Source organism: Choristoneura fumiferana, chromosome 7 (genome assembly GCF_025370935.1).
Source record: "Choristoneura fumiferana chromosome 7, NRCan_CFum_1, whole genome shotgun sequence".
NCBI lineage: Eukaryota > Metazoa > Arthropoda > Insecta > Lepidoptera > Tortricidae > Choristoneura > Choristoneura fumiferana.
Window position 1 is genome coordinate 15,580,320 of NC_133478.1, and position 27,864 is coordinate 15,608,183.

The 27,864-nt window shown below is 38.4% G+C and overlaps 1 protein-coding gene and 1 long non-coding RNA gene across 4 annotated transcripts; both read right to left on the minus strand.

Moving 5' to 3' along the window:
* On the minus strand, window positions 1–27,776 carry LOC141429778 (uncharacterized). 3 transcript variants are annotated; one of them, XM_074090305.1, is made up of 22 exons: window positions 27,486–27,776; window positions 26,553–26,664; window positions 24,158–24,305; window positions 23,577–23,994; window positions 22,860–23,070; window positions 22,269–22,522; window positions 21,657–21,849; window positions 20,197–21,067; window positions 19,687–19,864; window positions 19,424–19,581; window positions 19,081–19,239; window positions 18,355–18,458; window positions 9,069–9,210; window positions 8,170–8,284; window positions 7,150–7,218; window positions 7,000–7,069; window positions 5,865–5,998; window positions 4,996–5,153; window positions 4,089–4,217; window positions 3,034–3,190; window positions 2,670–2,734; window positions 1–1,517 (listed from the first exon to the last, which is right to left on the minus strand). In XM_074090305.1, the coding sequence occupies exons 1-22, from the start codon at window positions 27,550–27,552 to the stop codon at window positions 1,431–1,433; spliced, it is 3,999 nt and encodes a 1,332-aa protein (XP_073946406.1). In that variant the 5' UTR covers window positions 27,553–27,776; the 3' UTR covers window positions 1–1,430. The 3 variants fall into 3 exon arrangements, with proteins under 3 accessions (XP_073946406.1, XP_073946407.1, XP_073946408.1); XM_074090306.1 differs by lacking the exon at window positions 4,089–4,217; XM_074090307.1 differs by lacking the exons at window positions 1–1,517; window positions 2,670–2,734; window positions 3,034–3,190; window positions 4,089–4,217; window positions 4,996–5,153 and having other exon boundaries at window positions 5,909–5,998; window positions 7,000–7,053.
* LOC141429783 (uncharacterized) lies at window positions 10,024–17,509 on the minus strand. The gene is made up of 2 exons (XR_012451573.1): window positions 16,675–17,509; window positions 10,024–10,633 (listed from the first exon to the last, which is right to left on the minus strand). It is a non-coding gene; the product is annotated as an uncharacterized lncRNA (long non-coding RNA).
* Window positions 27,777–27,864: the final 88 nt, after the last annotated feature.

Consider the following 27,864-nt stretch of genomic DNA (forward strand, 5'->3'; position numbering starts at 1 on the left):
TAAGCCTTTATCGTCGTTAATCAATTGACTAATACTTAATATCCAATTGTGCGTTTAAGACGAAAATAGTATAAAAAGGCAATATGACTTGATTATGAACTGTCAGTACTACTATTGATTCCAAAATAGCGACATGTCAATCCTAGAGAGCTAGTTGAGTAAACATCCTTTTAAAATGTACTTTTGTTGTCTTATCGACCTAACAAACTTTCATTCGACCTGTAGTCCGATAAAGAGTAGAAAACGAGAATGCCATTTTATTGACACTTCAAGTTTTTTGGTACAATACTCGAACATCGACACAATTTTCAAAAAAGTTTGGAAAATTTCGCATCTCAAAATCTATATCGCTAAGAACTTTATTTACTTAGTGTGCTTTAAGATTTTTTTCCAAGTATACTTAATATTGGCTACATAGAAACGATCTTTAAGTCCGTCGATAGTATACTTTGTCGTCTGTCATAGATAACCATGTGAAATTTTCACAGAGGGTGAATTACTGTGGCCATAAAACAATTGGAGGTTTCTAGGCAAGCGTGATCCATTTTAGGCCACATTCGCTTACCATCAGACGCGGCTGTGGTCAAACGTAAGCCTATTTTGCATTGGAAAAAGTCAACAGTAAATTCTGAATAATAATTTGAATAAAGAAACATAAAAGCTAGATTCCTAAAACGTATATCAAAAAAAATATTGGACACTTAGGGGCTGTTTCACCATCCATTGATTAGTGTTAACTGACGGTTAAATGTGTTGCCGTCTTCGTCTATTCGAACAAATGGATGGTGAAACAGCCCCTAAGTTTTCTTTTGTCAATTAAACCATAAACATGAAGATAGTCCGTTAGAGTTCCGTGTGACGTCACGCCTTCATACACTTTTTATGGGAGCGCCAAAGTTCGCATACTCTTCGCAAGTCATACCGTAATTTTTGTCCGAATCATCGTCTGTCATAATTTTTTCCCACTAAAACCTTAAAATTGTTTGAATTTTTTAAATGGTCATCCTATAGAATTCTATAGGTTAGGTGAGATTTGTTTTATAACAATTCTGAACAATTATTGGATTCAGAGAAAAAAGTTATGACAAACGATCATTCTGACAAACATTACATTCGGACTTACGATAAGTATGCGAGCCGATATGGACCCACTTTTTATCTACCCTCCTAACGCCCAAGTAAAATATTTGATTTATAAACATCAAACTTTATGTCATTTATGATAGAGTTTGATGTTCAAATTACAATAAGTCCTTTATAAAGGACTCTGGGCGTCAGTAGGGTATTTCTTATTACAGACATCCTTCCATTCATTATTTACTCTTTATCGGACTTTATATGAGCTAAAGCTAAACACCACAAACGAAACTTAAGGCTTATCAAGCATTAGAGCCACTGCGAGCGAAATAGCAACGGATAGAGAAGAGCACTCAAGGAGTGGTTTGAAGCCAAGCGCGCAAGCCTCTCGCTCTCTCCGCCACGCCACCTTCCGAGTTGTCCTGAAGAGATGGTTCCGGCTGAAGATATAAAATCAAAATTCATTGTCATCTCCGTCTATGTACAGTCAAGTGTAAAATTATGAACTTATTCAAAGTTTCAAAAAGAAGTACCACTGACCCTTATTCCGACGCAATAAGGCCGTAGTAACATATTTTTGAGTGGTTCGAATAGATACTTATTTTTTCACTTGACTGTACGTCCCAATGGTGGGCACAGGCCTCCTCTCAGAAAAGTGCGAGCCTAGACTTGAAACCACAACCCTCTGCTTCAGAAGTCATAGGTCAGCCATCAAGCTACCACGGTTACAGTTGAATTCGATTCAGCTAAAATACTTTTTCATTAAAAAAAAAACAAGATAACAAATAGTGAATCAAATTACACTTGCAGAACCGATTTTCATAAATACATAAATAAAAATAAATAAAATATCATGGGACACTTGACACCAATTGACCTAGTCCCAAACTAAGCAAAGCTTGTACTATGGATACTAGGCAACGGATAAACATACTTATATAGATAACTACATACTTAAATACATCCAAGACCCGAGAAAAAACTTTCGTATTATTCATACAAACATCTGCCCCGGCCGGGAATCGAACCCGGGACCTCAAGCTTCAAAATAAATTTTGCATAAGACTTCTTCAGCCAGTCTTGACAAGAAAAAAAAATATTCCAAATCGGAACACCATTGTCGGTGTAGTCAGTAAACATAGCGCTTCTTTAAAATTAAAATTAAATAGGTAATTCTATTTTATTTCATTTTAAAATTCAACCAGATTGTGAAATTAAATTAAAATTCAAACTGATGAATAGGTATGAAAGGCATAGATGGTATAGGTATGGTTGTAAGTTGCATAATTACACTTTTAAGGGAGGTCATAAATTTTGGAAATGTGAATATATGAAAATGTTTCAGTTTAATTTTAAAGGTGCGATAGGTACTTAACTTAGATAAAACGTATGTATATACCACCCTGTACAGGGTGTATAGGATGTCCCAGAAACCAAGGATAATCCCTCTGCTAATTATCTCATAAAATAACTAATTTCAGGTTTAATAAAATGGTTTACTTTATGAAATAATGTACTGTTTATATGCAGGGTTACTTTTAAGGTGCTGTCTCATTTCGAGTACCTTTTGTTGCTTATAAGTGTATACTTACAGCTGAGAGTGTCATTCTGGTGTGGGACGTTGTGGGCGCATTGCACGAACTGGTTTCCGGTGACGCTGCAAATATAATATTAACATTTAAATTGAAATCAAAGTGATGTGTCGAAGCGAAGTGATTTCTTCGAGTTAAGGCCATTGCACATCGCGTTTTAAACGCGCCGTCGATGCGCGTTTGTATCGATAGAAACGCGATACGCACGCGAGTAAAATAAAGAGAAAATTCAACAAGAAATAAATTAAAAACAATTACATTCTTAAAAAAAAACACTTAAAAATTATTAAAATAAAATTAAAAAAACGTGGTTTTAAAAAGGATCACGTTGGGAGTCAAAAACGCGGTACGCAAAAACTCTTACCGGTGTGGTGCCCGGTATGAGCGGTAGCGGGGCGGGCGTCGAGCGCACGCCATATGTCACGGACGTCAGCGTGCAGCGCGCGGAGCGAGCGGAGCACCGCGCCGCCCGCCGCCACTGACAAAGACCCCGAGCTGCCTGACGACCCGGAACTCTGCTCCTGTTAGCGGGGCTAAACGTTAGCTTTTATTATCAAAATAGATACGCGTGCCACTTATGTATTAGGCCAAAATAGAACAGACAGAATTCGGGTTCCATATGACATTTGATTGAATAAGGTGTCTCTGTGTTAGACGATTTCTAAATTTGCCACATTCTATATAACGCGTTCTTAGAGAATCAAGAGTTAATACAAAGTCAAAATAATCCACCATTTTAATTTATACCTTCTAGAAATTGTATGAAGTCTAGATTAAAATGGGGTCTTATTTTGAGTTGACTCGTGATGTGAGTGTGAATTATTATGCAAATATAGATAAGCATAAAGCAACTAAAGTTTAGTGAAGAAAAAAATAATTCGTTTGAAAGGCTAAAGATTGAAAAAAAAACTGAGTTAAACACAGATTTAATTACAAATATCTGTCACTGGAAATCTGTCAAAAACTGGCGTTTAATTACATATTACCTCTATATAATATAGCTTTGAATAATGGTCCTTATAACCTATTTATACAGAGAAAAAAAAACAAGAACGTTAAAATATTTCTATTAAAAAAGTACCCACAAAAAATGTGTTCAATTGCTCCATAATTTCTAGGAAGTGATAAATTATACGAAACAAAACAACTTAGAGACAAGAAAACCAACAGAGCGTTTAAACGAAAAATGAGTGACAATGCGAAATCCAACCTAAAAATAAAACGAAGAAAGAGACAACGATTTGGAGTAACAAAACGGTCGAATTGATTCAATTGAACTGACACTCGAAGATGTAAAAAACTGAACGACAATAGTGAAAAAGCCAAAAGAACCGAAAAGAAAAATAGCCAAGTGCAAGTCGACTACGCACATGAAACTAAATTGAACCAAAATGAAAGCTTGTCACATAGCCGTTGAACCTGTATAGCGGGGTTAGCGGCGAGTGTCTTGAGAGCGCGTTCTATATGCCGCAGCCGGATTTCCTTTTCCCCCAGCAACGCACGCGCACGGTGCAGTGCCACCTCCAACTCCGTAGCTTCGCGCTCCTCCTAACACCATCACACTTAATGAATAAGTACTAGATTACTTAATTTTCGAGATTTCAGAAGTGCTACCCTCTCCAGGTCTGTCACTGGTGAGAGAATTTAAAATATTCAAACCACAAAAGATCCGACTCAAAAACATCCCAATACTTGAAGATCAATTTTACATTACATCCATTTCTAAAACGCTGAAATGTTTAACGAAGTAAAAATAACAAAATAAGCAAGGTTTTAAGCAACCTTACATTGGATACCTTTGATATTGAAATTGAGAAGAGAACGTAAAGAACGGTCAGCAGTTCTCTTGTTACCTTGGCAGTAGAGTCGTGTGTAGATTATTATGAGCACCGTAACCGCTCATCCACTTCTGCTGCTGACTGTACTGTTAGTGCAGCAATAATTATCGAAGATGATTTATATTCATCCATTTTAAGATCCAGATCGATCAAGTCAATATCTTAGGCTATGAGTGGATGAAAACAGTGCAAGTGTTTAGTTAGAGCACGACACATACAATGTCCTATCAATTGTAGAAAATTTTAAAAGTGAAAATCGCGAAAGTTTAAACAATATAGCTCAAGATACATTGGATTAAATATTGCTCGCCTCTCTGAGGCGGGACATGACGAACTGTAAACCAAACATTACTAAGATACCATACAATAAATATATGTAATAGATTGTTTGATTACTTCTCAATGTTCTAAAATAAATAATCAAACTAAATCAGTTAACCATTGTTGCACAGGGTGCACTTCCTTATCTATAGCATGTGTATACTCACAGAGGGCGCTCTATGCGGTGACAGCTCATTCCTCGTCTCCTTCAGAGCGGCACGTCGTCTTTTGAGAACGGCGCGCGCTCGCCGCATGCCCTCTCGCTCTATCAGCGCCCGATGACGCACGAACTCGAGCTCGGGCGTGTCCGCTGTTGCTACGGCGCCTAAGGGTAATATCAATACTGAATACGTTGAAAATATTTATTTTGGTAGACTTTTATGACAGAAATGGAGTTAAGAAGCAACTAAAATTAGAATCAACCTTCGTTATTTATTACACAAGAGATTAAAACAGAACTATTGTAGCATTCGCCTAGTTTAGCGAATGAGTATTCTACCCTCTTAAAGCAAAAGTTGGTATCTCAAAAAAAATACTTTTAAGGTGATTTTTCACCGGCGAGGCGAGACGAGAATTGAAATTTGTATGGCGGCGCCCGCGGCGGCTCGCGGCGGGCACGCTAGAATGCAAACAAATTTCAATTCTCGTCTCGCCTCGTCTCATCTCGCCTCGCCGGTGGAAAATCACCTTTAGAGTTATTTATTAAATTATGTAGCTTATGACATTTTCTGCATCAGATGGTGGTAACTCTATTTGTTTTTGTGATACCGCCTTTAGCATAAGACTGCCCAGTATTGCATATTATAGACTCTCGCTTTGCAGACCAGCTTCCGCAACGACTTTCTCTGGACCAAGTATAACAAAAAGGATTAAAACTGAACTATTGTATCACGTAACGTACAGTCAAGTGTAAAGATATGAACTTATTCAAAGTTTCAAAAATAAGTACCACAGACTCTTATTCCGACTCAATAAGGCCGTAGTATCATATTTTTGAGTGGTTCGAATAGATATTTTTTTTTGCAATTGACTGTACCTAGTTCACCGAATGGGTACCGCAGGCTGTACGCGGGCTGGCAGGCCAAGTCGGGGAACTGGTCTTCAAGATCATCCAACTTCCGCAGCTGTTGCCGTAGAGACTCTAATGGGCTGGACCAGCCTTCGCCTCGTCTAAAAATAATAAAATTTCATTTTTTGTTTATACATATTAGAGGGGCCAAATGAGCATGTGGTCCACCTGATGGGAAGCAATCACCGCTGCCCATTTTATGTTATATATTTAGGAATGAAAATGAATTCGTGGACGAATGATTGATTTAGCCTTAGCCGAGCGGATTGAATGACCGAAGACTTCCGTGGAGTGAATGGGACGGGCGATTGAGTTAGCGAGTTAAAGAAATTGAGATACGATCGGAAGAGCCTTGCTGCTACATGTCTTTTCTTTTAACTTTTTAATCCCGTATTTAACTTGTTTAAACTCTGTTTTTTATTTTTTTAAACGTGTTTGTTACCACAGAACTCCGTCATTTATGAACCGATTTGAAAAAAAAATATTGCGTTCGTCTAGGAATGTCTTCAATTAGGTCCCATAAGCACCAAATCAGGATCTGATGATTGGATCTTAAGGAAATCGAGGGAACTCTTCAAATGTTGTAGGGACACCTATAGTAACTCGTGTATTTGCTCTTGAAAATCATAATTTGGTGAAGTGGAACTGATGATGAAGACCACAGTTGACCATCGGAGTTACTACTCGATAACAAGTATTTCACGGGTTAAATTTTAATTACTTTGACACAGTTGCTAAGCAATTTATGCTCCTCGTAATGCATATGGTAAAACGGGTGGTGAAGCACCAGGACTCCTCAATAATTAACGTCTCTGCATCGGAAAAAGCAATCTTTCGTAAAAGGTGACGAGCAGTTGTTATTAAACTATTGTATCTTAGATTATTTACACTAAAAAGCGTGAAAAAAAATGTATAACAAAAAATTGAACCGACTACAAAAAACCATGAAAATAATTTTCTACTAATCTGAAGTTTTTTGTAGTCGATTCAATTTTCTGTTATATATATTTTTTTATATTAATTTGAAGAGTTGTTTCCTTCACACGATCCCAGATATATAAACGAAATGTTAGTAAATCATTACTCAACAAATTACACTTACTTTGGTGAGTAGTTTAGTCGCGACGTTGACGCCGATTTTAATCTAGTGAAGCACCTGCGCCGCCCGTGACCTGAAAGGCCACGCGATTTGAATTAAATCTTACGACGTACGACATACAGTCGGTTTCCGCGCGTACTTTTTCGGTATTACCGTTAATCGTCTCTTTGGGCTTCTCGTCCGCTGTCGTAGCGTCGGAGGAGTCGTGGACATCTGTGTTAGCTGAAAAAAAAAATTGAGTCAAAAATCGAAGTCATACTTTTCAACCTTAATGTTACGACAGTAAATCCTTGTATAAATACATATTTTTGGAACATTGTCCATATATCTCCTTGCAGTAGACCAGTGTTCGTCAAATTGCGGCCCGCAGCCGATATTTTTGCGGCCCGCATATGCAACGATTTTAGTAGGTAATGAGGGCTATCGTTTTTTGTCTCACTAGATGGCGCACTGTTGCGTGAGGTTTTTAAGTATGGTTTTGAAAGTCTGTTATTACGGGCGTGGAAACAAAGTTTAGATTAAAATCATATTTAATACACCTTAAAATCGTACCAAATAAATATCGAGCATGCCACAGTGTTGCATAGTCCCCGTTTTGTTCGGAAAAAAGGGAGGACAAAGGTTTCCGAAAGACAAAACTGTCTCAAAACACAGACATTCATTGCCCCGGAACGCATATTTGCCATAATTAATTACAGATATTGCAAAATATTCACAAAATTATTCTAATTCTAAATAAACCCGCGTAGCTCACCCAAAAACTATTAGATTTGACATTTCGGAGACCTCACGCTACACTAGCGCCTCTAGCGGCGAATTCATTCGCGATAGCCCTCATTGCTTTAAAACAGATTTTTACATAATTTATATAACACTCCTTTACATAATGCTACCGACGACTTTTCAAATGTACCTATTAATAGCCAATTGCTAAGTATGTGGCCCTATAGTAAGCCCTCATTTTGTCTATGTCCTTGATCATAAAGTCAAAGTCAAAAGATCTCTATTCAATTTAGATTGTAACAAGCCCTTACGAATGCCACAAAAATCTGCCACCGGTTCGGCATAACCTAAAAAGTAAAAGTGTGACGACCACTGTAGTCGACTATACTTGTCTCGCATTTGACGGACTTTACGACGTTAGTTTTCCATAAAGCAGCATAGTTTACTGACCCGTGTCCCTGTGATGGTCGCGGCGGCGTCGCGGCGGCTCGCGGAAGGCGACGGCAACGCGCCGGTGCGTTTTCGGCTTCACCGACGTTTGGGACGTTTCCGCCGATGGGGCGGACTACAAAGACAGTTATACGTCAAGGATTTTAATTTAGACATAGGGTTTCACATAGAAATTACTTTTTCACACCTCTCCTTTCTCCCTGGCGAGAGGGAGCAAAGTGCAACTTTTCTGTTCAAGGCTTTTCTAAGTGTTTTATTGCAAATGCCATTTTTTGAAGTTGATAATTGTAAAGCCACGCCATTTTCTATGCTGGTTGTTCTTTAATAATACTTAGAATTATTTTTTTCAAGTTTATTAATGCTCGGTGTGAAAAGTTGTATGAGCCACTCGGGAGCAAAATTATTATCATCTTGGGCGCTAACACTTGAATCCCTCATTACGCTTAGGATTCTACTTTAGAATCCCTCGCTACGCTCAGGATTCTATTGTAGAATCCTTCGCTACATTCTGGATTCAATTTACGCCCTCGCCGTACCTAAATACACCATTTTGCTCCCTTGTGACACAAATAACTATTATAGACGTCCAAAAAGCCATTTTGAGTTTCTTGGATGTACGAGTATTTGAGAAAACAAGAAAAGCAACTCACATTGTTTCTCCAAAGCTCATAGTTGTTGACGTTAGTTTCTGAACACGACGTCTCGTTGTTGTTGACTCGTGGCTCGGACTTGATGACTGCACTCCATGACGTTTGAGAAAATAAAACTCGCATTGTTTCTCCAATGCTCATTGTTGTTGGCGTTCGTTTCTGAACACGACGTCTCGTTGTTGTTGACTCGTGGCTCGGACTTGATGACTGCACTCCATGACGTTTGAGAAAATAAGTAAAGAAACTCACATTGTTTCTCCAATGCTCATTGTTGTTGGCGTTCGTTTCTGAACACGACGTCTCGTTGTCGTTGCTGCGAGCGACGTTGTTGTTGCCACGCGGTTCGGGTTCGATGACCGCACTAACTGATGTCTCGTTTAGTTCCTTGCATCTATGTTAAAAAAAATAAGTTTTTGGTAAAAAAAAAACATTTTTAATACAAGATTTTTCTGCCGACTGTACTTTTTGTTAAGTGTACTTACATTGCCACCCAAACTACATTCGCATACCAAATTTCAAGTCGATGCCTTTAACCGTTGAAGAGTTACATCCTGCGGAGTCGATCCTGGCTGGACTACCAGGATGTGACTACCAGATTATTGTATTGTCACGCAATTTACATAAGTATACCAAATTTCAAGTCAATCCAACTACTGGGAATTGGTCGAATTTAACTTGCACGATTTAATTACAGACAGACAACGGGAGAGGTGAAACTAAATAAAAGCCTGTAAAAATGGTTGATTCAGGCGTTACTTTCACTTCTTTCGGTGTGTAATTAGCGTATGTGGTTTGGATGATATTGCTAGTAACGATATTAAATAAAATAAAAGTACACCCTTAGGTGATTCTACTAACAAGCCCGAACACGCCTAGGTTACGTCTTTCTGTTGAAGTTTCATCAGCACCAAGATCTGATACAACAAAGCTTGCATGAATATCTGATTCTGATACGACTCTATTTCTAGGGCCGATAGGACGTGTCAAATATTTTGCACGCTCCGCTGTGGCAGATATGAATGCAGCTGAATGTACCAAATTATTGCATTGTCGTCAGAATGATTTATTTATTAAGCGAAATAAAATTTACACAGTATTACAGCTGTAAGCCAATTCATTGTAAAATTCAACTAACGTAAGCAACTAAATACTTACTCCATTTCCATCTGTAGGGGATTATGACTACAAGAATGAAAAGTAGATATGAATTTTAAAGATTTACTTGGTAATTATGGATTTCGAATTTGATTACAAAATAATAAAGGATGCGCGTATCGTATAGCTCCGCTCTCAAGGCAATGGTCCAGCGCCCGGGCCGTTCGCCGCCCGCGCCTCTCCCCCCGCCCGCGCTCGTCCAACGCCTTATAAGGCGTTAACATCCTGGGGGCCCGTTGGAGAGGCTGAAGGGTTTGCAGGAACTGCTGGAACTGAAGCTGGTTCCAACGCATCATCATCTTCAAGGAGGGGGCACACTCTGTTCAGCGCGCGCCGCTCTACACCTCTGATTGTCCTGAAGTCAGCGACCCGGCAAACTCCGTCCTTGCCAGGATACAGGCGATGAACTCGTGCAAGCTTCCATCTTGTGGGGGGCTGGTTGTCGTCCTTAAACACCACCATGGCACCTTCCTTGATGTTTTTGTATGGGTGTCGCCACTTGGTTTTTCTTTGCAACTCTTTTAGGTACTCATTCTTCCACCGTGTCCAGAAACTCTCTCTTAGCGTTTCAATCAGCTGATATCTCGTTTTCATGCTTCTTTCCGGAACAGCCGGGGGCGATGGTATCGAAGTCAGCGGCCGACCAATCAGGAAGTGCCCTGGAGTAAGAGGAGAAAGGTCGCTGGGGTTACATGATAAAGGAGTAAGGGGACGGGAGTTGAGGACCGCTTCGATTTGTGTGCAAAGCGTACTCAACTCCTCGTACGTTAGACTCGAATTACCTATCACTCTTTTTAAATGATATTTTATATTTTTTACGTTGGCCTCCCATAAAGAACCGAATGTAGGTGAGTAGGGGGGGTTAAATACGAATTGAATACGCTCTTCAGCTGTGAAATTAAATATTGAATTCATGCCTGATTTTAATGCTCGGCCTAGTTCATTGTTTGCCCCTACATAATTTGTACCGTTATCACAAAATAGTTTACTAGGTTTCCCTCTACGAGAAATAAATCTACGAAGACAGGAAATAAAAGCGTTACTACTTAGGTCGCTTACAATTTCTAAGTGAATGGCCTTGGTACAAAAACATATAAATAGGCAAATATAGCACTTAGTAATTCGATTCCCGCGGCCTGTTCTACTTGAAATTGGAAGCGGCCCCGCGAAATCACTACCACAAATTTCAAAAGGATGACTACGGCTTACTCTATTAGAAGGCAGGTGGCCCATCAACGGCTCCATTGTTTTGGCTCTAAACCGGGTACAAGTTACGCATTGACGGTAAATTTTACGAGCCAGCGTCCTCCCCCCTAGAGGCCAAAACTGATCTCTGACGCTTGCTAGGAGCAGTTGAGGGCCAGCATGCAACAAGCGTAGATGTTCGGCTCGCATCAATAGCTTTGTTAAGTGATGCTTTCCGTGTAATAACACTGGATGTTTCTTGTCGAAGCTAAAGTCAGTGTTTTCGAGCCGACCACCCAGCCTCAGCACGCCGTCAACGTCAATGAAAGGAGACAACTGCAACACCTGAGATGAGGTAAGTTTCTTTTTATTTTTAATTAGGTTAAGTTCTTTTGGAAAAGATTCGGACTGTGATATTTTATAGGTAGTAGCGATTTACGGTACTATTTCAATGGAAAAAAATCAATCATGTAAACAAAGCAATTTTCACGATTACTCCGTAGTTACTTACATTTGAACGCCAATCCGATCATATTTACATCTCAATGAACTCACCACTGTTTTTAACAATCACTTTATCATTAATAATCGTGTAAATATGTTTATTTTATATAATTAATTGGAAGACGAAAATCCGTTATATTGTCAATTGACATGATATTTTTTTCCTCACCGAAGTGGTTATGTCGGTCTAGTCTCGGAATTTAGTGCTGTACCTACAAAATTAATTATTGACTGAACCAACCTTACCTACGATAATTATGGCTGGCTCTGCAAATTGAGGAATTTTTATTGGTTCAGGTTGTAGAGCGTATTCATAAGCATACCTATTAACTTATTTCGTAATATTGACATTATTAAAAACAAGCATGCCGAAATTTCATGACTCCAGCGGTTGTTATTTCGAATTGATCCCTATCTCGTGTGAATAACGGATAAAAAGTAGCCTTTGTGTTATTCCAGATGTTCAGCTATCTACATACCAAATTTCATCAAGTCCGTCTAGCCGTTTTTTTGTATAGCTTATTTTTATATTTATAATGGTAACCCGGGGCTATTGTAGCTGGGGGGATATTGTATCTGAGCCGTCTAATGGCGTCCATACGACGCCAATGCTCGCCATGTTTATGTGTGTTGTGTGAAGATAGTCTTCTGACGAACACAAACGTAAAATGGCCGAGAAGAAAATGGCGTCGTAAGGACGCCATCAACGGTTCAGATACAATATCCCCCAGCTAAATAGCCCCGGGTCACCTTACACCCGCCATTCTGACTCTTTGCCCCATTGGACAGAAGTTATTTATTAAAAAAAAATAAGGCGGTATAAATAAACTTGATTTTCATTTCGCTACTATTTTATCATAGCTGTAAACATACAAAATAAATACTTAAATAATGAAATATGAATAAATTCAAAATAATTATTTACTGCGATTAAGTATGTTAAAGAGCATTCACATCACTAGAGCTAACGTCAGTCAATCAGTCAGCCAGTCGTCAGTCAAGTTTAATTTCAGTAGCCACATTTTTTTAAACGATTGATTTTTATTAGGTAAGTAAGCGATTTAGTTAATTCATTAACAGTTAAAGGACCGAAAGTTCTATGAGTTTTAATTTTTATTTTACTATTTTTTATAAATCTATAAACGTATGCAACTATTCTTTTTAGTTTTAATAAACTGGAATAATTCTCAAGATTAATTAATTGGTTAGGATCATTGTTTTCATTAATGTTAGTTTGCATTACTTTTATTTCAGGTAAGGTTATCTGTGCGGTGGGTGCCTGTGGCCATTTACACTCATTATCTTTTAAAAAATCAGGACCCTCCCACCACAGAGAGGAATTCAGAAGATGACTAGGATCTACGCCTCTTGAAGCCATGTCCGCGGGATTCATTTCAGTGGGTACATGTCTCCAGGAGTTTCTATTGGTAAGTTCATGAATTTCATTTATTCTATTACAGACAAAAGTTTTAAGGAGTTTGGGCTGCGTTTTTATCCAGCCCAGAGTGATGGTGGAGTCCGACCAGAAAGTCTTTTTATGAATGGTGCAGCGGAGAGCTTCGCTCACCTTAGCAACCAGTCGAGCTCCTAATAAGGCTGCCGAAAGCTCCAAACGAGGTATAGTCATAACTTTAAGAGGCGAGACCCTTGTCTTAGCACAAAGTAATTTAACTGTTACGCAATTTGAGTAATCCGTCGTGCGTACGTATACGCACGCCGCGTAGGCCTCCTGTGAAGCATCCACAAAGCAGTGGAGCTCACAAGCGGCTGGAGACGAGCCGAACACGTGTCTCGGTACGGATACTGCAAGCAAAATATGTAAGTTATTAGCTAACTTTTGCCAAATTTTCTTTATGTTGTTCGGTACTTGTTCATCCCACGTTAGTTTAAGTTGCCACAATTTCTGCAACAGTATTTTTAGCGTTATAGTGCACGCACTGATCAGACCGAGAGGATCAAATACCTTACATGTGTTAGACAAGATTTTTCTCTTAGTGACTGTGTCATTATGATCTATATTTATGGAAAAGTTTAATTTGTCAGTGTCAGGAGTCCACTGTACGCCTAAAACACTAGATTGTTTGCTCCAGTTAAGAGACTCTGATGAAGTTGAATTTAAAAATATTTTAGGACAATTAGTACGGAGCTTATGCAAAGGAAAACATGCTGACGTAAGTACCTCAGTTACACCGTGAAGTATATGAGCTAAAGCGCTTTCACTGTCCGCACCTGTCAGTAGATCGTCCATATAGCAATCCTTTTTTATTACTTCTGATATTACAGGATCCGGACATTCATGTGCTAACTGGAGCAGACAGCGAGTGCTCAAGTAAGGCGCTGATGCCGTCCCATACGTCACAGTGTTGAGTTGGAGCACATCGAGAGGTTTCGAAGCGTCATCACGCCACAGTATCAACTGTAAGTTCCGCTGTGACTCATGAATTTTTATTTGACGATAGCATTTTTCTATGTCACCGGTAAATACATATTGATGCTGACGAAATCTGATCAAAATATTAAATAAATCGTCTTGAACTACCGGACCTATGTACTGTATGTCGTTCAGAGATTTTTGTGAAGCTGATTTTGCTGACGCGTCGAAGACCACTCTTAATTTTGTGCTCTCACTGTGATCGCGGAGGACACAATGATGTGGAAGGTAATACCCGAATTTCGGTCTTTCTATTTTTGTTAAATGTCCTAGATCTCCATATTCATGAATAAATTCACTATAACGTCTTTTTAATTCAGGATTTTTAACTAATTTTTTCTCTAAATTATAGAATCGTTTTGCAGCCATTTTATATGAGTCACCGAGTGCTATTTCAGGTGATTCTTTCAACGGCATCAGTACTGAAAACCTGCCGTCAGGTAAACGGTAAGTATTTTTAATGAAGTGTTCCTCGCAAAACTCATCATCAGCTGATGTAGGTATCTTTGAGGACGGAAGCTCTTCGAGGTTCCAAAATTTTGTTAACTTTTCACTAATTTCTCTTGTAAAATTACAGTGAAGTTTTTGAGGCGGTTTACTCAGGCTTGGAGATAAGGGGCCGGCTACTATCCAGCCGAACAGTGTATTTTGGAGGACGGGCATATTAGGACCCAGTGATATTCTTTCAGGGCACAAGATATCAAAGAATATTTCCGCCCCTAATAACATGTCAACATCTGCAGGTTGACAAAATTGAGGATCAGCGAACGGAATGTCATTAGGTAAGTTTAGTTGAGTAATGTTTACGGCCATATTAGGCAACTGACCGGTAATTTGAGGAATAACTAAACAATTTAAGTTTACATTAAAGTTGTTACACATAGAACTGATGGTTACGTCACACCGATCAGAAATGGTAAGTTGAAGGTTGTTAATGCCTGATATTAATAAAGAATCAGGATTACGATTAACTAAACCTATTTTTTGTTTAAGGTTTTCCGTCAGGAACGAGGATTGGCTACCCGCATCGAGCAGCACGCGAGCCACGTAAGTATGTTTATTCACAGGGTTAGTGACCTTAACTAAAGCAGTACCAAGCAGCACCTGCCCAGAGGATTGAACTGACAGCGTACTACGTGGAGGGTTGACGACCTCAGAGCTACTTGAAGGCTCTGACGATGTCAAAGGTAATGTATTTTTTATGATGTATTCTTTATGTAGTAACGTATTATGTTTTTTGTTACATAACCTGCAAGGGCCAAGTCTACACACCGATGCATCATGGCCTCTTCTTAAACAATTTATGCAAAGTTTTAACCTTACGGCTTCGCTCATTTTGTTATCCAGAGGTAAGCCCTTAAAGGATTCACAATCTATTATTCTATGACCTTGGTTGCAGAGCGGACATGATAATGACACTGAAGACCTAGACGGCCCAGCTGTGACAAAGGTTTTCGAAAATTTATGATGAGGTAATGGAACCTTCTGATCGTTTTTTAAATGATTGTCTTTAATGCCATGAGAAATACCTTTATCAAATCTGTTAGTTAATGTAGTTTCTAAAATGTCTGCTCTGCTGCGGAGAAATGCTATGAAGTCACTCAAGAGTGGTAAGTCGGGTAAATTGTTACGTTTTTCTTCCCATTTTCCACTTGTGATTGGATCTAATTTATTAGATATCATAAAAATTATGAGAGAATCCCATTGAGACACCGGTTGACCAAGTGTCGTCAAGGCTCTGAGATTTTTCGTAACTACGTCAATTAAATATCGTAACGATTTATGTGATTCTTTAAGAATAGGTTCAATTTTAAATAAAGCTTTAAGATGGTTATTAATTAAGACCTTCTTATTGTCATATCTTTGACATAATAAATCCCACGCCAAATGATAGTTCGGCGCAGAAAACTCAATTGATTTAATCACTTGTGCCGCGCTTCCTTCCAGCGAGGAACGTAAATAGTGAAATTTGTTTATGTCCGGAACTGACTCATTTTTATGTATAAGCGATTCAAAAGTGTCCCGGAACTCTAACCACATAAAATAGTTACCGTCGTACGATGGCAACTTAATGACAGGTAACTTTACGTTAAAATTATCCTGATGAGAACAGCTACTATAAGAACTTCGTTTATTTTCCTCACCAGAAGGACGCAGCTTAAGCAATGATTGGGCGCTAGAAATATTGGCGTAAAATTTTGTTTCAGTTATTTCCCGTTCCTTTAACTGCTCATCCAGAACTGAACAACAAGATTCTATGTGAAGTTGACATCTTTCAAACTCAGAAAATAACGCTTCTATTCGCAAGATTCGCATATTTAATTCATTAAACTGAGATTCAGATAATTCATCTACCTTTATTTTCTTTAAATCATTAAAGTAATTTTCAAAATTAGTCAGCCTCCCTCTAATTGAACCACGTTGTTTTATTAACTCTTTTAATCTTAAATCTGCTTCGAGATCATTAATATCTTTCGGTGACATCATTTTTAGTTACTAAAATAATAAAGTAGGTAGGTAGTTAAGTGAGCAAAGGCAAACAATAAATCTAGTTATAAGTAAATAAACTGTGCATCAAACCAGGCAGGAATTGCAAGCGCGCAGAAGTGCAGCGCTTAGTTGGCCAAGGTCAACGCAGCCAGCTGATCGATGTCGCGTAGGTACGGGAGCGAGCCGATGGATACTTCGATGCGCGAGCGCACGGTACCCGCAGCACATCGAATGTTCGAGACCCGCCCGACTCCTGTAAACGTCGGCCGAAACTGCCTTAAGTTTTACGTAATTACACTTAGGTATAGGTAGGAACTCGAAATAGAAATGGTAAATTAAGTACTTAATCGTACACTAAAAATATTTTAGCATAAATGGCTCGTAGAATGGGAAGCGCAACGAAAGAAGTAGGTAGGTAGGCATATGCAATCGATTAGCGTATTGAAAAACTTGCTATAGAATTAAGTAGGTAAAATTATAGAAGTAAAAATAGATGTTTAAGTTACGCCAAAATTAAGCTGCAATGTAGTGGGGTAATTAGGTATTTTCTATAGCAGACTAAAATGCAAAAATGCGCTTAAGCTAGTCACTTTAATGTCTCACTTTAATGCGTGAATTTATATGCCTTAAGAAATGTGCATTTAGCAAAATTAGGCCAGGCAAGCACACGAGAAAGTAAATAAATTCTTACCCGTGAGCCCAGCTTTATAAGTGCTATGATAAAACGGTCGTATTCAGAGCTAAGCTAACTAAGACACACAAATCAAAGTTCCGAAAGGGTAATAAAGGTAATTAAAGCTAATAAAGGAAGGAAAGGCACTCCCCTGCTTCTGAAGACCGCTGCACACGCTGCCGCACCGCCACTTCTTCTTGTCCCCAGTTCACAGGCCAACCCGGTTCCTTTCTATACGCGTCTCGAAACTTCTATACGATGTAAATTAACAGTACACCCTTAGGTGATTCTGCTAACAAGCCCGAACACGCCTAGGTTACGTCTTTCTGTTGAAGTTTCATCAGCAGGGGATTGATACTACAAAGATGCATGAATATCTGATTTTAACGACTCTTTTCTAGGGTTATTAGGACGTGTCAAATTTTGATTAAAAATAATAAAGAATGCGCGTACCATATTGCATCCGTCGTCAGAATTAATTTATTAAGCGAAATAAAATTCGCAGTATTACGCTCTCCAATTCATTGCCTCGTAACGCTAAATACTTAACAATCCATCGGCTCAGAAAAACTCAAACATATGCGACAAAGTTCAACTCATCGACTTGAAAAAAAGGTCAGATTCGGCTGCTGATGACAGAAGGGAGTTAAGACTCGTTAGTGCCCGAATAACAGGGGAATTACGATGCGGCACAGTACGAGTCTTTGGTACTGCAAGCAGACTATGGTCACGTGGTCTGTGAAGATTTTTAGGGGAAATTGGGACTGCCAATCTTACGAGCATCGTCACCAGATCAGGGCAATCTGAATTGCCTCGCAAGATGTCACACGCCATTGTCAAGAGAGTGTAGTTACGTCTCACTTCGAGAGAATTAAAGCCAATTTGACCAAGAAGAAGTTTTGTTGGTACAACAGAGGGTACCCATACATTTTTTTGTAAATAAACCTTAAGAAGGCCTTTTGCACTTTTTCAAGATGCAAAGCATAAATACACTATTAACTACATTATGCATAATTGCCAAGTTTCGTGTCAATCCAACAATAATAAGTGGGTGAAAATCAAGTGTCAATTCAAAATATAGACAGACGCATGCTTACCTTTCAAGTGATTGATTATTAGCCTTGTGCGAATTAGACTTCTCCGTTTCAGATCCGGTAGTCATACTCATTTCTCGCCGCTTGTTACGTCTCTCGATCGACATCTGGAAACACATGAAAAGAAAAACTCATGAGGACAAAAACAGGCAGACCTCGGGAACGGTTTTTTATTTTTCTATCTATGGAGACCGTGGGGCACACCATGCGAGTGACAGTTAAATTTTACGCATGATAATGTAAAAGAAGTATCTAATCGTTTTGTACTGTTTATTGCTGTTGGTTCAAATCCATTCCAGTGGTGAAATTGATTCAAAATTTGCAAAAAAAACCTTGCATATTTTTTTTTATAAAATCTTATTCTGTCTTATGAAGCTAATTATGATTGTTTTTTTTTGGAGTCTTTTTGTTTTTTTTTCTTTTTGTCTGTTTTTTTTTTGTGGTCCAGCAGTGGTGTAGGGGTTATAGAATGCAGCACGGATTGCTGAGGACCTGGGTTCGATTCCCAGTGCTGGTCTCTTTTTCTGGTTTTTCTGTGCATCCAAGTCTCAGTTTGTATTTTCGTTACGAAGCTAAACTAACTTTTTTAGCATAAGTTGCTACACGGACTACTTGACTGTCGCCCACATGGTGTCCCCCATGGTTTTGACCGTGTTAAGACACTTCAACTTGTCGAGCACCTATATGTCCTCATTTGTGACACATATGAACAACCTTTGTTCCACTAACCTTGACATCGTGTTTCAGCCGCGCGTACTTCTCCTTCAGACACCGGTACTTGTCGGGCAAGGCCCGCGCGTCGTGTCGCGGCGGCGCGAGACGCTCGCTCACCAGACGCGCTCGCAGCTCCTCCAGATGGCACGCGTGCTGTGTCCGCAGACGCTCCACCTAGAATAAAACTAATGACGTAAATAGAAAAAAAAAAGTTTGATTCAATTCAATATTGTTGTGTATAAATCTTTATAATGATGATGGTGTCCTGTTATCGGGGTTCGTGGAGAAGTTTTCCATTTGGTTCGATCTTGCGCAGCTTCTTAATCTTTATAATAACAAGGCAAAATATAAATCTGACCTCAGCTCTATAGTCGTGCCGCAGTTCCGTGATCCGAGCCGTGTGCTCTTCCCTGAGCGAGTCTATGGTCGCTCTGTTCTCCTCCATCATACTCGCTCTCTCTCTGTGCAGGCTCGTAGATAGCTGCTCACGGAGCTCTGAGAGGGCGCGCTCGTTTTCTGAAGCGATATAACAGTATTATTTTAGTTATCTTAGGTGGTAACTCCAGATCAGCAGTGAGACGTTCTTTTGTATATCATTAAAATAACTATCTAAATTCTTACCTATTTCCAATTGCTCTTGCTTTTCAAGAAGCTTAGCTTTATATTCTTCTGCTAATCTGGCCATTGTTTTTTCGTGTTGCTTCTCAGCCACCTCTGTATCACTTTTGATTCGCTCTTGCAATGCTAAAGCGTGCGCTTGCACAGCTTTTTGGTGCTTCTCTTCTGCTGACTGTAGAGCCTGATCATTAGATAAATATCGATCAAGGTGAACGTTGTATCGATCATGTAACATGAATTTCTAACAAGTTTTCCATATAACCGGATAACCTCTCGTCTTAAATCGACTTTAGCTTGACATTTTTTGGGCTAATTTGTAGCCCTTCTTCCCGGAACATTTATGATTTATCCCGAAACATATCGTGCTAAACTCGATTTAAGACGTGATTTAGCCGATATTAGTTCACTATGAGTGACGGTAGTTTCATGTTTAAAGTTTTTAAAGGTCGCAATTTTTAATGATTTTTTTGTGAAATTAAAGAATGCTGGATTTTATTCACAATAAAAAAATACCTCTTCCAGTTCCCTCCGATGCCTGTCTGCCTGCTCCTCCAGACGCGCTTTCCTTTCCATCAAAAATTTTTCCTCAGCTTCCTTCAACTCTTCATGCAATTCCGCCTTCATCCTTTTCTCTTTTCCCACCCACTCCATCTTCATATTTTCTATCTCTTTCTGCAGCGACAACTCCAATCTTCTCCGTTCATCAACTTTATTTCTTTCCATCATGTCTCTCGCAGGATCTATCATTGGAGACTTAATTGACTTAGAAAAACTATTATCTTCTTGAGTCTCGAATTGATATACAACTACCACGTTATCCGTACTTGATTTTCCCTGCGATAACATAACGCCATCTAGCCGTGGGCTTGTTAAACTTTTGCCCAAGCTATTAGCTGATTCTGACGACTTCAAAGGTGATATTAAGGATTTAGGTTTGAAGGAGGACAAACCTGACCAAGGTTTATTGAAATCTCTAGGCGATCTGTCAGAATAACTAGGTGTAGGAGAAACTTTTAACTGAGGACTTTTCATTGCTCCTTCTACGCTGTCAGACCTAGAATTAGTTTTAGATTCCTCATTTTTAGGAGATCGAGAAAAGAAATCTAGCGTTGGTATCTTTATATTTGGCATAGGTATGTTATCTATAACTCTGGGCGACTTGCCAGACTGGTTTGAATTCGCCGAATGCTCTGACACGTCTTCTTTACCACTTTTTTCTTTATCATCCTTTACTTCTGACACTTCTTTCTGGTCGTTGGAATCATCTAAGTCGTTTAGGTCTAGGTTGGCAAATTCTCTGTCTGGTGAATCTATTGAGGTTTCTGATTCTATACTCTCCATAAGGTTGATGGATATTTTGTTCTTTTGTGGTATCATTGGAGATCTAGAAAACAAAAGCGTATTTTTTTTATTGTAGTGTGCTATATGCCACACTTTTGTGATAACTAATAACATTACGTTTGAAAAAGATAGAGTTCGGAACACCACATCAAAAACACGCTTAGCCGACGTTGGGAAAAAGACTGTGAAGCTAAAAAATAGGACTAGACTGGATATGTCTGTGGCATGACTGGCCTCGCATGGACACACAAAAATGGTGTTACACAACCATTTGGTAGATACCAAAGAGAGCGGCCACCGGGTAACTAAGCCAGAGATGGCGGGATAATTTGGCCGTGTACGCAAAGGATTGACCTGACATTGCCACAAACCGGGAGTTGTTACGTTCAAAATGGGAGACCTTTGCCCAAAATAATGGAGCACAATAGTCTTCCTCTTCTTATAGTGCCACTTCATCATCGAAGGTTGGCAGTCAGGTTAAATCTCGTCCTGTCCATAGCCAGGTTGCCTGTTCTACTGTCTCGATGCCGGTCCCCTGATGTTACGGAGCTATGACACTATAGTAGCCTAAATCAAATATCTTCTATCATTTCTTCTGTACTAAATCCATTTCGTACCAGTTTTGCACTTACCTCGGTCTTACTTCTTTCTCCACCGTCGGCTCTTCTAGACTAACCGGGGCCGCATCTATGTCGCCTGGTCGGACCAGGTCGGAAATTTTCTGGAAATTCTTCTGGAAAAGATCTGGTTTGATGTAGTCGGCCGCCGGGGGGCGCAGTAAGCGACGGCGGGGGGAGGCCCCGCGGGATTCGCGGCTTTCACTCTCTGTTGAATAGGCAAAAGGCAAAGCAGTGATGTTTTGTTTGTTGATGGATTGACTAAGGATGATTTTGGAAGTTAAAAGTTACTAGAAAAATTTCAACTGCACCTAAGTAAAATTTGGATTAAGGAATTTTAAGAAATTGTTAAAATGTGCCAGAGATTGCTTGTTACATATACACAAACCATCAAAGTTTATGTCTTATACTAAATTTTTAATAATTTCTTGCTGCTGTTGTATTGACCATACTTGCATTTTCATCCAAACTCCGTAAGAAATTTAAGACAATCCCGACCACTAAGTGGGTGAAACATTAATAGTCATATAAAAGCTTTTAAAAATAGAGCCATCTCTAAAAAAAAACTTGAAAAAGATATACCAGTGTGAATTAAACTTGAATTTTAGTATAAAGCAGAACACTCACCAGCAGAATCCTTTTCAGACACCGACTTTGCGTCCCTCGGGCTCTCCACCACAGGTCTTGGAGGTAACGGTGGTCTTGACACCAATGGTGACAACAACCCAGTGGGCAGTGAGGGAATGACTGGGGATGACGGAATGACGGGGGATGGCACAGAGACTATTGGGTTGGAGATAATGGAACCGCCGTCGTTTTGTTCTGACGAGCTGTTGGAGCCAGGGCTGACTGTTGGATCTGGGAGCGTTTCTAGCTTGAATCTGTGGATTTGAAACAATGGCACCAGTCATGGACAAGAACCAATAATGTTTTTTTTTCCGTTAACCCAAATTTTAAGAAACAGACCCTACTTTTTTTCAAACAAATAACACACTCAGATAACTGATGATTATAACTAGTAAAATTCATGAATGATGAGCTATGGTATAAGGCATTGAAACCTTTTTGTCCATTACTGGGTACTAATGTGCTTAACATGTCCATAACCATGATTGGTGCTGCCTTATTGCATTGATTATGTCATATTCGTGTAACAAACGTCTTTCGCTATGCTAGTTTCGCTTCTTAACTTCAAAAAACACTAAAGTAAAGGCTTACCTAACACTCTTCCGGTCCTCATCCAAGCTGGCCGCTTGTCTCGGCCTCCCGAACAGCACGCTCTCAGACTTCCTCTGCAGGCCCTCGGACACCTTCTCCCTGAGGATGCCTTTGGGAGGGTCGCTCTTTGTCACGGAGTCCAGAGGGAACGACTTGTCTGTGTCCGGACTGGGCAGTTCAGATTTTAGTTTGAGAAACATACTGCCTCTTCCTGTAAATAAAAATTCATTCAGATGCAACGCGATTTGTGTAATTTTTTTGTTGTGTGCGTTTGCAGTAACAAATAAACGTTTTAGCTATCTATCTATCGAACCTGATTTCTCTTTATTCCCGGATGCGTGCTATGCTTCACCATGTAGGTACATCAAATACAGCGTCAGCATACACGTCGAAATTGCCCAATGTTTTATGCAGATAGTCATTTTGCTTTGCAAATGGAGAAATGCATTGCTGTTAGCAATAGATAGATCACTGTTAAACTATGTATTTTTTATTTTCTTAAAAATAGACACGAAAATCGGAAAGTAAAAATTTCCAACTAACATTAGATTAGCATCAAATTTGCCAAAGCTTTAATTTCGAAATAGCCAATTCAACATGGCTAAACCTATAGTTCACTCATTGAATACACTTAAGAGACTTTCTCAAGAAGGTGAAGGAGTTCTGTAATAGAGCCGTAATCGTGGGGGTACGTTAGTATATAATATTCAATCTTACCAGTCAAAGGCAGCGGCAACCCCTTCTCAACCTTAGCAGAAATCAGCAACGGATTCAACCTCTCTTCAACCGGACTGCCAACATTCATCTTTAAATCAATAACATCCGTTTTGAACAAAGTCGGTCTACTGAGCAAATCCCTATCCGAAGTGTTCCGGAATAAACTAGGTTTGGGAGACACTGAATTTTCCACGCTTCTTCTTAAAGGAGATATTCTTATATCGCTCAGTTTCTTGTCCAGCCTGGCTAAAGGTAAGGGCGGGCGGCCTAAGGGCGCGAGACGCCGTAAAGGCATGAGTGTAGAGTCTTTGACGTCGGAGGGATGTTCAGCGCTGTCAGTTGATAGGTCCTCGTCGCTTTCTGCTTTCGTTTCGACGCGTTCCAGATTTTTGGTGTTTTCTTCTGATGTAAGAAGCTCCTTGAATAAAAATATTTGAAAAGTTAAAACATGTTGCAATGGAGACAATAATCAAATAATAATAAGTCAAGATAAGTGCACCCACGCGAGTTAGTGGAGGCCCTAAGAAGGAGGCCTTTCTTGAAAAACGTCTTCTGGCTGATGATGATGATGATGAAATTACCTGAACAGAAGCGCATGTGTCGTCCAGTATGGAGGCGTCTCGGGCTTTCTTGACCAGCTCCCGATACACGTGGTCGAGGGGGTGCTCCCATTGCGTCTTCTTGGTTTCCTCGTTGTAATAGTAATGAGTTTGAAGTTTTTCGTCGAAACTGTAGCCGAAAATGCCATATTAACCCCCTGTTGTATTACTCTATGTTAACTTCCTGTTATCTTATATATATGACGGATATAAAATATGATGTCGTATGTATTTATTACTAGCGCGCCAAGGCATTCTTCTATTTTCAAAAAGAAAGGTCTCTACTAATCCAAGGTTTTAAAAACCTTTTAAAGGTAGTCGCATTTTTCAGTTTACTTTTCCCCAAAATTACACCCGCGCGAAGCCAGGTTGCGTCGTTAGTATATGTATCATATATAATATGTATAAACTATAATATCTATAAATCATTCGTGAAAAAATATTTAATTGGTGGTCAAACCTGCATTAAAATCGGTTGCGTTGTTTAAAAGATCTAAGCGTCCATACATACATACAGACAGACAACGGGAAATTGCGTTATTTTATATCATTTAAAGATTCTCAAACTACCAGTAGCCCTATATTTTTCTATGTCTTTTCAATACGACAATCAATACTTTACTGCAGGAGTAAGGGGTTATAAATTTTATGAGTGATAATACTCTAGAAGGTAATGGTATCCACTTTACTAATGAATGACTATGCCAACTGAATAGGTTATGGAGTATGATTTGTGATAGACAAAATAATGTCATCATTAATCATTTACTTTAGTTTATACTCTAGGAATTTCGTAGGTATATGCATATACCTAATTTAATTTACCACACTAAAACGAGTTGAATATTTAATTCAAAAATAAATCGTTATTTCCAATAACTACTTGATTAAATAAAAGGATAAGAAATATAATGCATTTTATCAGGGTTCTAGGATATACTTATATCAATGGATATATATCATGATATATCCGATATATATCAAATGATTTTTTATGATATATATCAATACAAAAATTGGTTTAAAAATTTGATATTTTTAAGTAATTTTTGGATAGTTTTTGGCCTTTGTTACTATATTTCTAATTCCCAAATGTAGATGGCGTTGGAGTAGTTAAAAGATACTCCCTAATAATAGGTTCTAATCCATTAATGGCAACACTTCTGCCGGCGTTAATGGCGTCAGTTGTGTAAGAAAAATTTCGTTACGAAAGAGTAAGTTTTTGTTGTGTTTATTCTATTATTTTTTACAAAGAAAGTAATTGATAAAGTGCAGAAACAATTTGACTTAATCTATTTTACAAATAATAATATGGCTTTCATACAAAATGGATATGTCCTCGCGTACTTTATAAAGGACTAATTAACACTAAGAATAACGGCCAAATGTACTTTATAAAGTACAAATTGTTCATTGAATAAAGAATTCTAAGAATTTTGAAATAATGTCCAAAATAACAAAGCAGGTCACTGACATCTAGGTCTTAAACGCTAAGTTTGTTAAAAAATGTCAGGACTCAGGAGGATATATCAAACTTTTAATATATATCAGATATATATCATTAATATCCGATATTTTGATATTTTATAAATATAATTATCGAATGCATTTTATGCATTATATTCGATATTCCCGATCTCGCGAGATCTCGTGTAATTTTTCGGGATCAATCCCGAAGCATAATATGACGAGATCCCGTTCGAGATTGCCGGGATTGGGCGGCAGTGGTCTGCAAACTCTGCGAGCGTCTAAAAGTCCTTTTACACGTGTATCCACGAGCTTAGATAAATTAGAGTCAGTCATAAAAAAAGGATTTATTTGAGTGTAACAAGAACGACTTTTTATCTCCTTGCAGTTATACTTTTTGTTTTGATTATGCTAACTTTCTAATTATTTTGTTAGTAGTAATATTGAAGAATAAAGGTTTTTGTTTTCTTTCAAATAATATTTTGTTTTAAATAACCTCACTATCACCACCAAGCAGTTTTCATCGTTTTCAGTCATCCAAACTTCATTTTTTTAAACTATACGAGATCCCGAAAATTCCGGGATCTCGCAGGATATATTTCTGATCCCGCGGGATCTCGAATTTACGATCCCGAGTCGGGAGTGCATTCCCTAGTTTCATTGTACAGTCGAGTTTGTAAGCTTGTGAGCAAAAATTTTATCAATATATTCAAATAGTAATAATGACATTTTTATGTACCAATACACCTGGGTTTTATTGCTGAACTGAGTAAAACTTTTTTTAAATCTATGTTTGCAGTTCTTCTTGTCACTTAATTCGAAGACATTGTTCCTAAGCTGTTCAGACTGGCTGGACTGACTGATCTAAATGTGCCATCCTGTATATAGATCATTTATTTAACAAACTTACTAAGCCTTCCATGGTGCAGGCAATGCTTGCATCAGCCCATCTCTAGCGAGAGGTAAGAGGTGACTCTCGCTTTCAGGATCAATGCCCAGCTGTTGAGCATAGTCTGACACCTCTGCAAAAAAAAAATGTTACAAATTAGTATTAAATTATAAAAAAAAAAAAAAATCTTCAGATGTTTTCTGGCAGTTGGCTGAAAGGTTTTTTATGAGATTGGCAAAGGACCAGGCCAATATGGTTAAGATGTGTTGAACTGTTTTATTAAGTAGCTTTTTTTTATCAAAAAGAAAAAAAAAACTGACTTGTACTAAGGGCTAAAAATAACTTTACAAACAAACATTTGGACTTACATGGATTTTTAATGTGGCCAAACCAGATGATCTGATTGATTTAAGATAGCTTAAGCTGATTGATGTAATAAAAAATGTAGTAGGTATATCATACAAGTTCTAGTCTACAATTCTATTTAGCTGGGGAATGAATTACCTATACTAACAAAATTAGGCTACTAAAAAGGAAGGTTTAGATGGATCTTCAACTATTAACTTCTAATTTTAAAGAGATTTATTTTATTACATGATTTATAATAGTTTTTAAGAACCATGCATAATATCCTTGGCAACAGCAGATATTTATGTTCCAAATTGAAAACCACATACAAATTTTAGTGTAATAACAAAAAAAAAAGATTATTTTCAGTTTCATTAGTGTAACGATAAAAACATGCGATCAAATTTAATTCAAGGAAAACTAAAAGAGCGAAACAGAAAATATCTCTAAAATATGAAGGTGAATTTATCGATTTATTTATCCACCTCATTCGAAAAAGGCAACACTTGTGCATACGTGAAATCTTCGAGCATATGATTAATTTTATGTAAAACTTATTATTAGCTGAAAACGTACGAAATTTAATTAATTAAAAATGGTACAAACCCTCTGCAGACGGTTGACTATTTTCGTCGAAAACTTCGCGGCACGCGACCGCTGCCGAAGAACTCATTGCTCACAATATCACATTTTATTTAACTCTAAATGAAAATTGCTTTATATAGCAAAAAAAAATGAAATTTGTTAAAAAAATCATTATCCTAATCGAAAAACGCAAGAAGAGCAAACAAATCCGTCCGCCGTACAAAATCTCGAAGGATATTTTGACATTGACACAAGAGTTAGCGTGTTCAAGTATTTGTTAAAAACGATCATAATTTTAGCTAATACATTTTCATTGGGTAAATAATAATGAATGGTAAGCGTTATAATGACGAACAGCTCTATATTTGTCTATGAATTTTGCAATTTGACAAGTCATAGC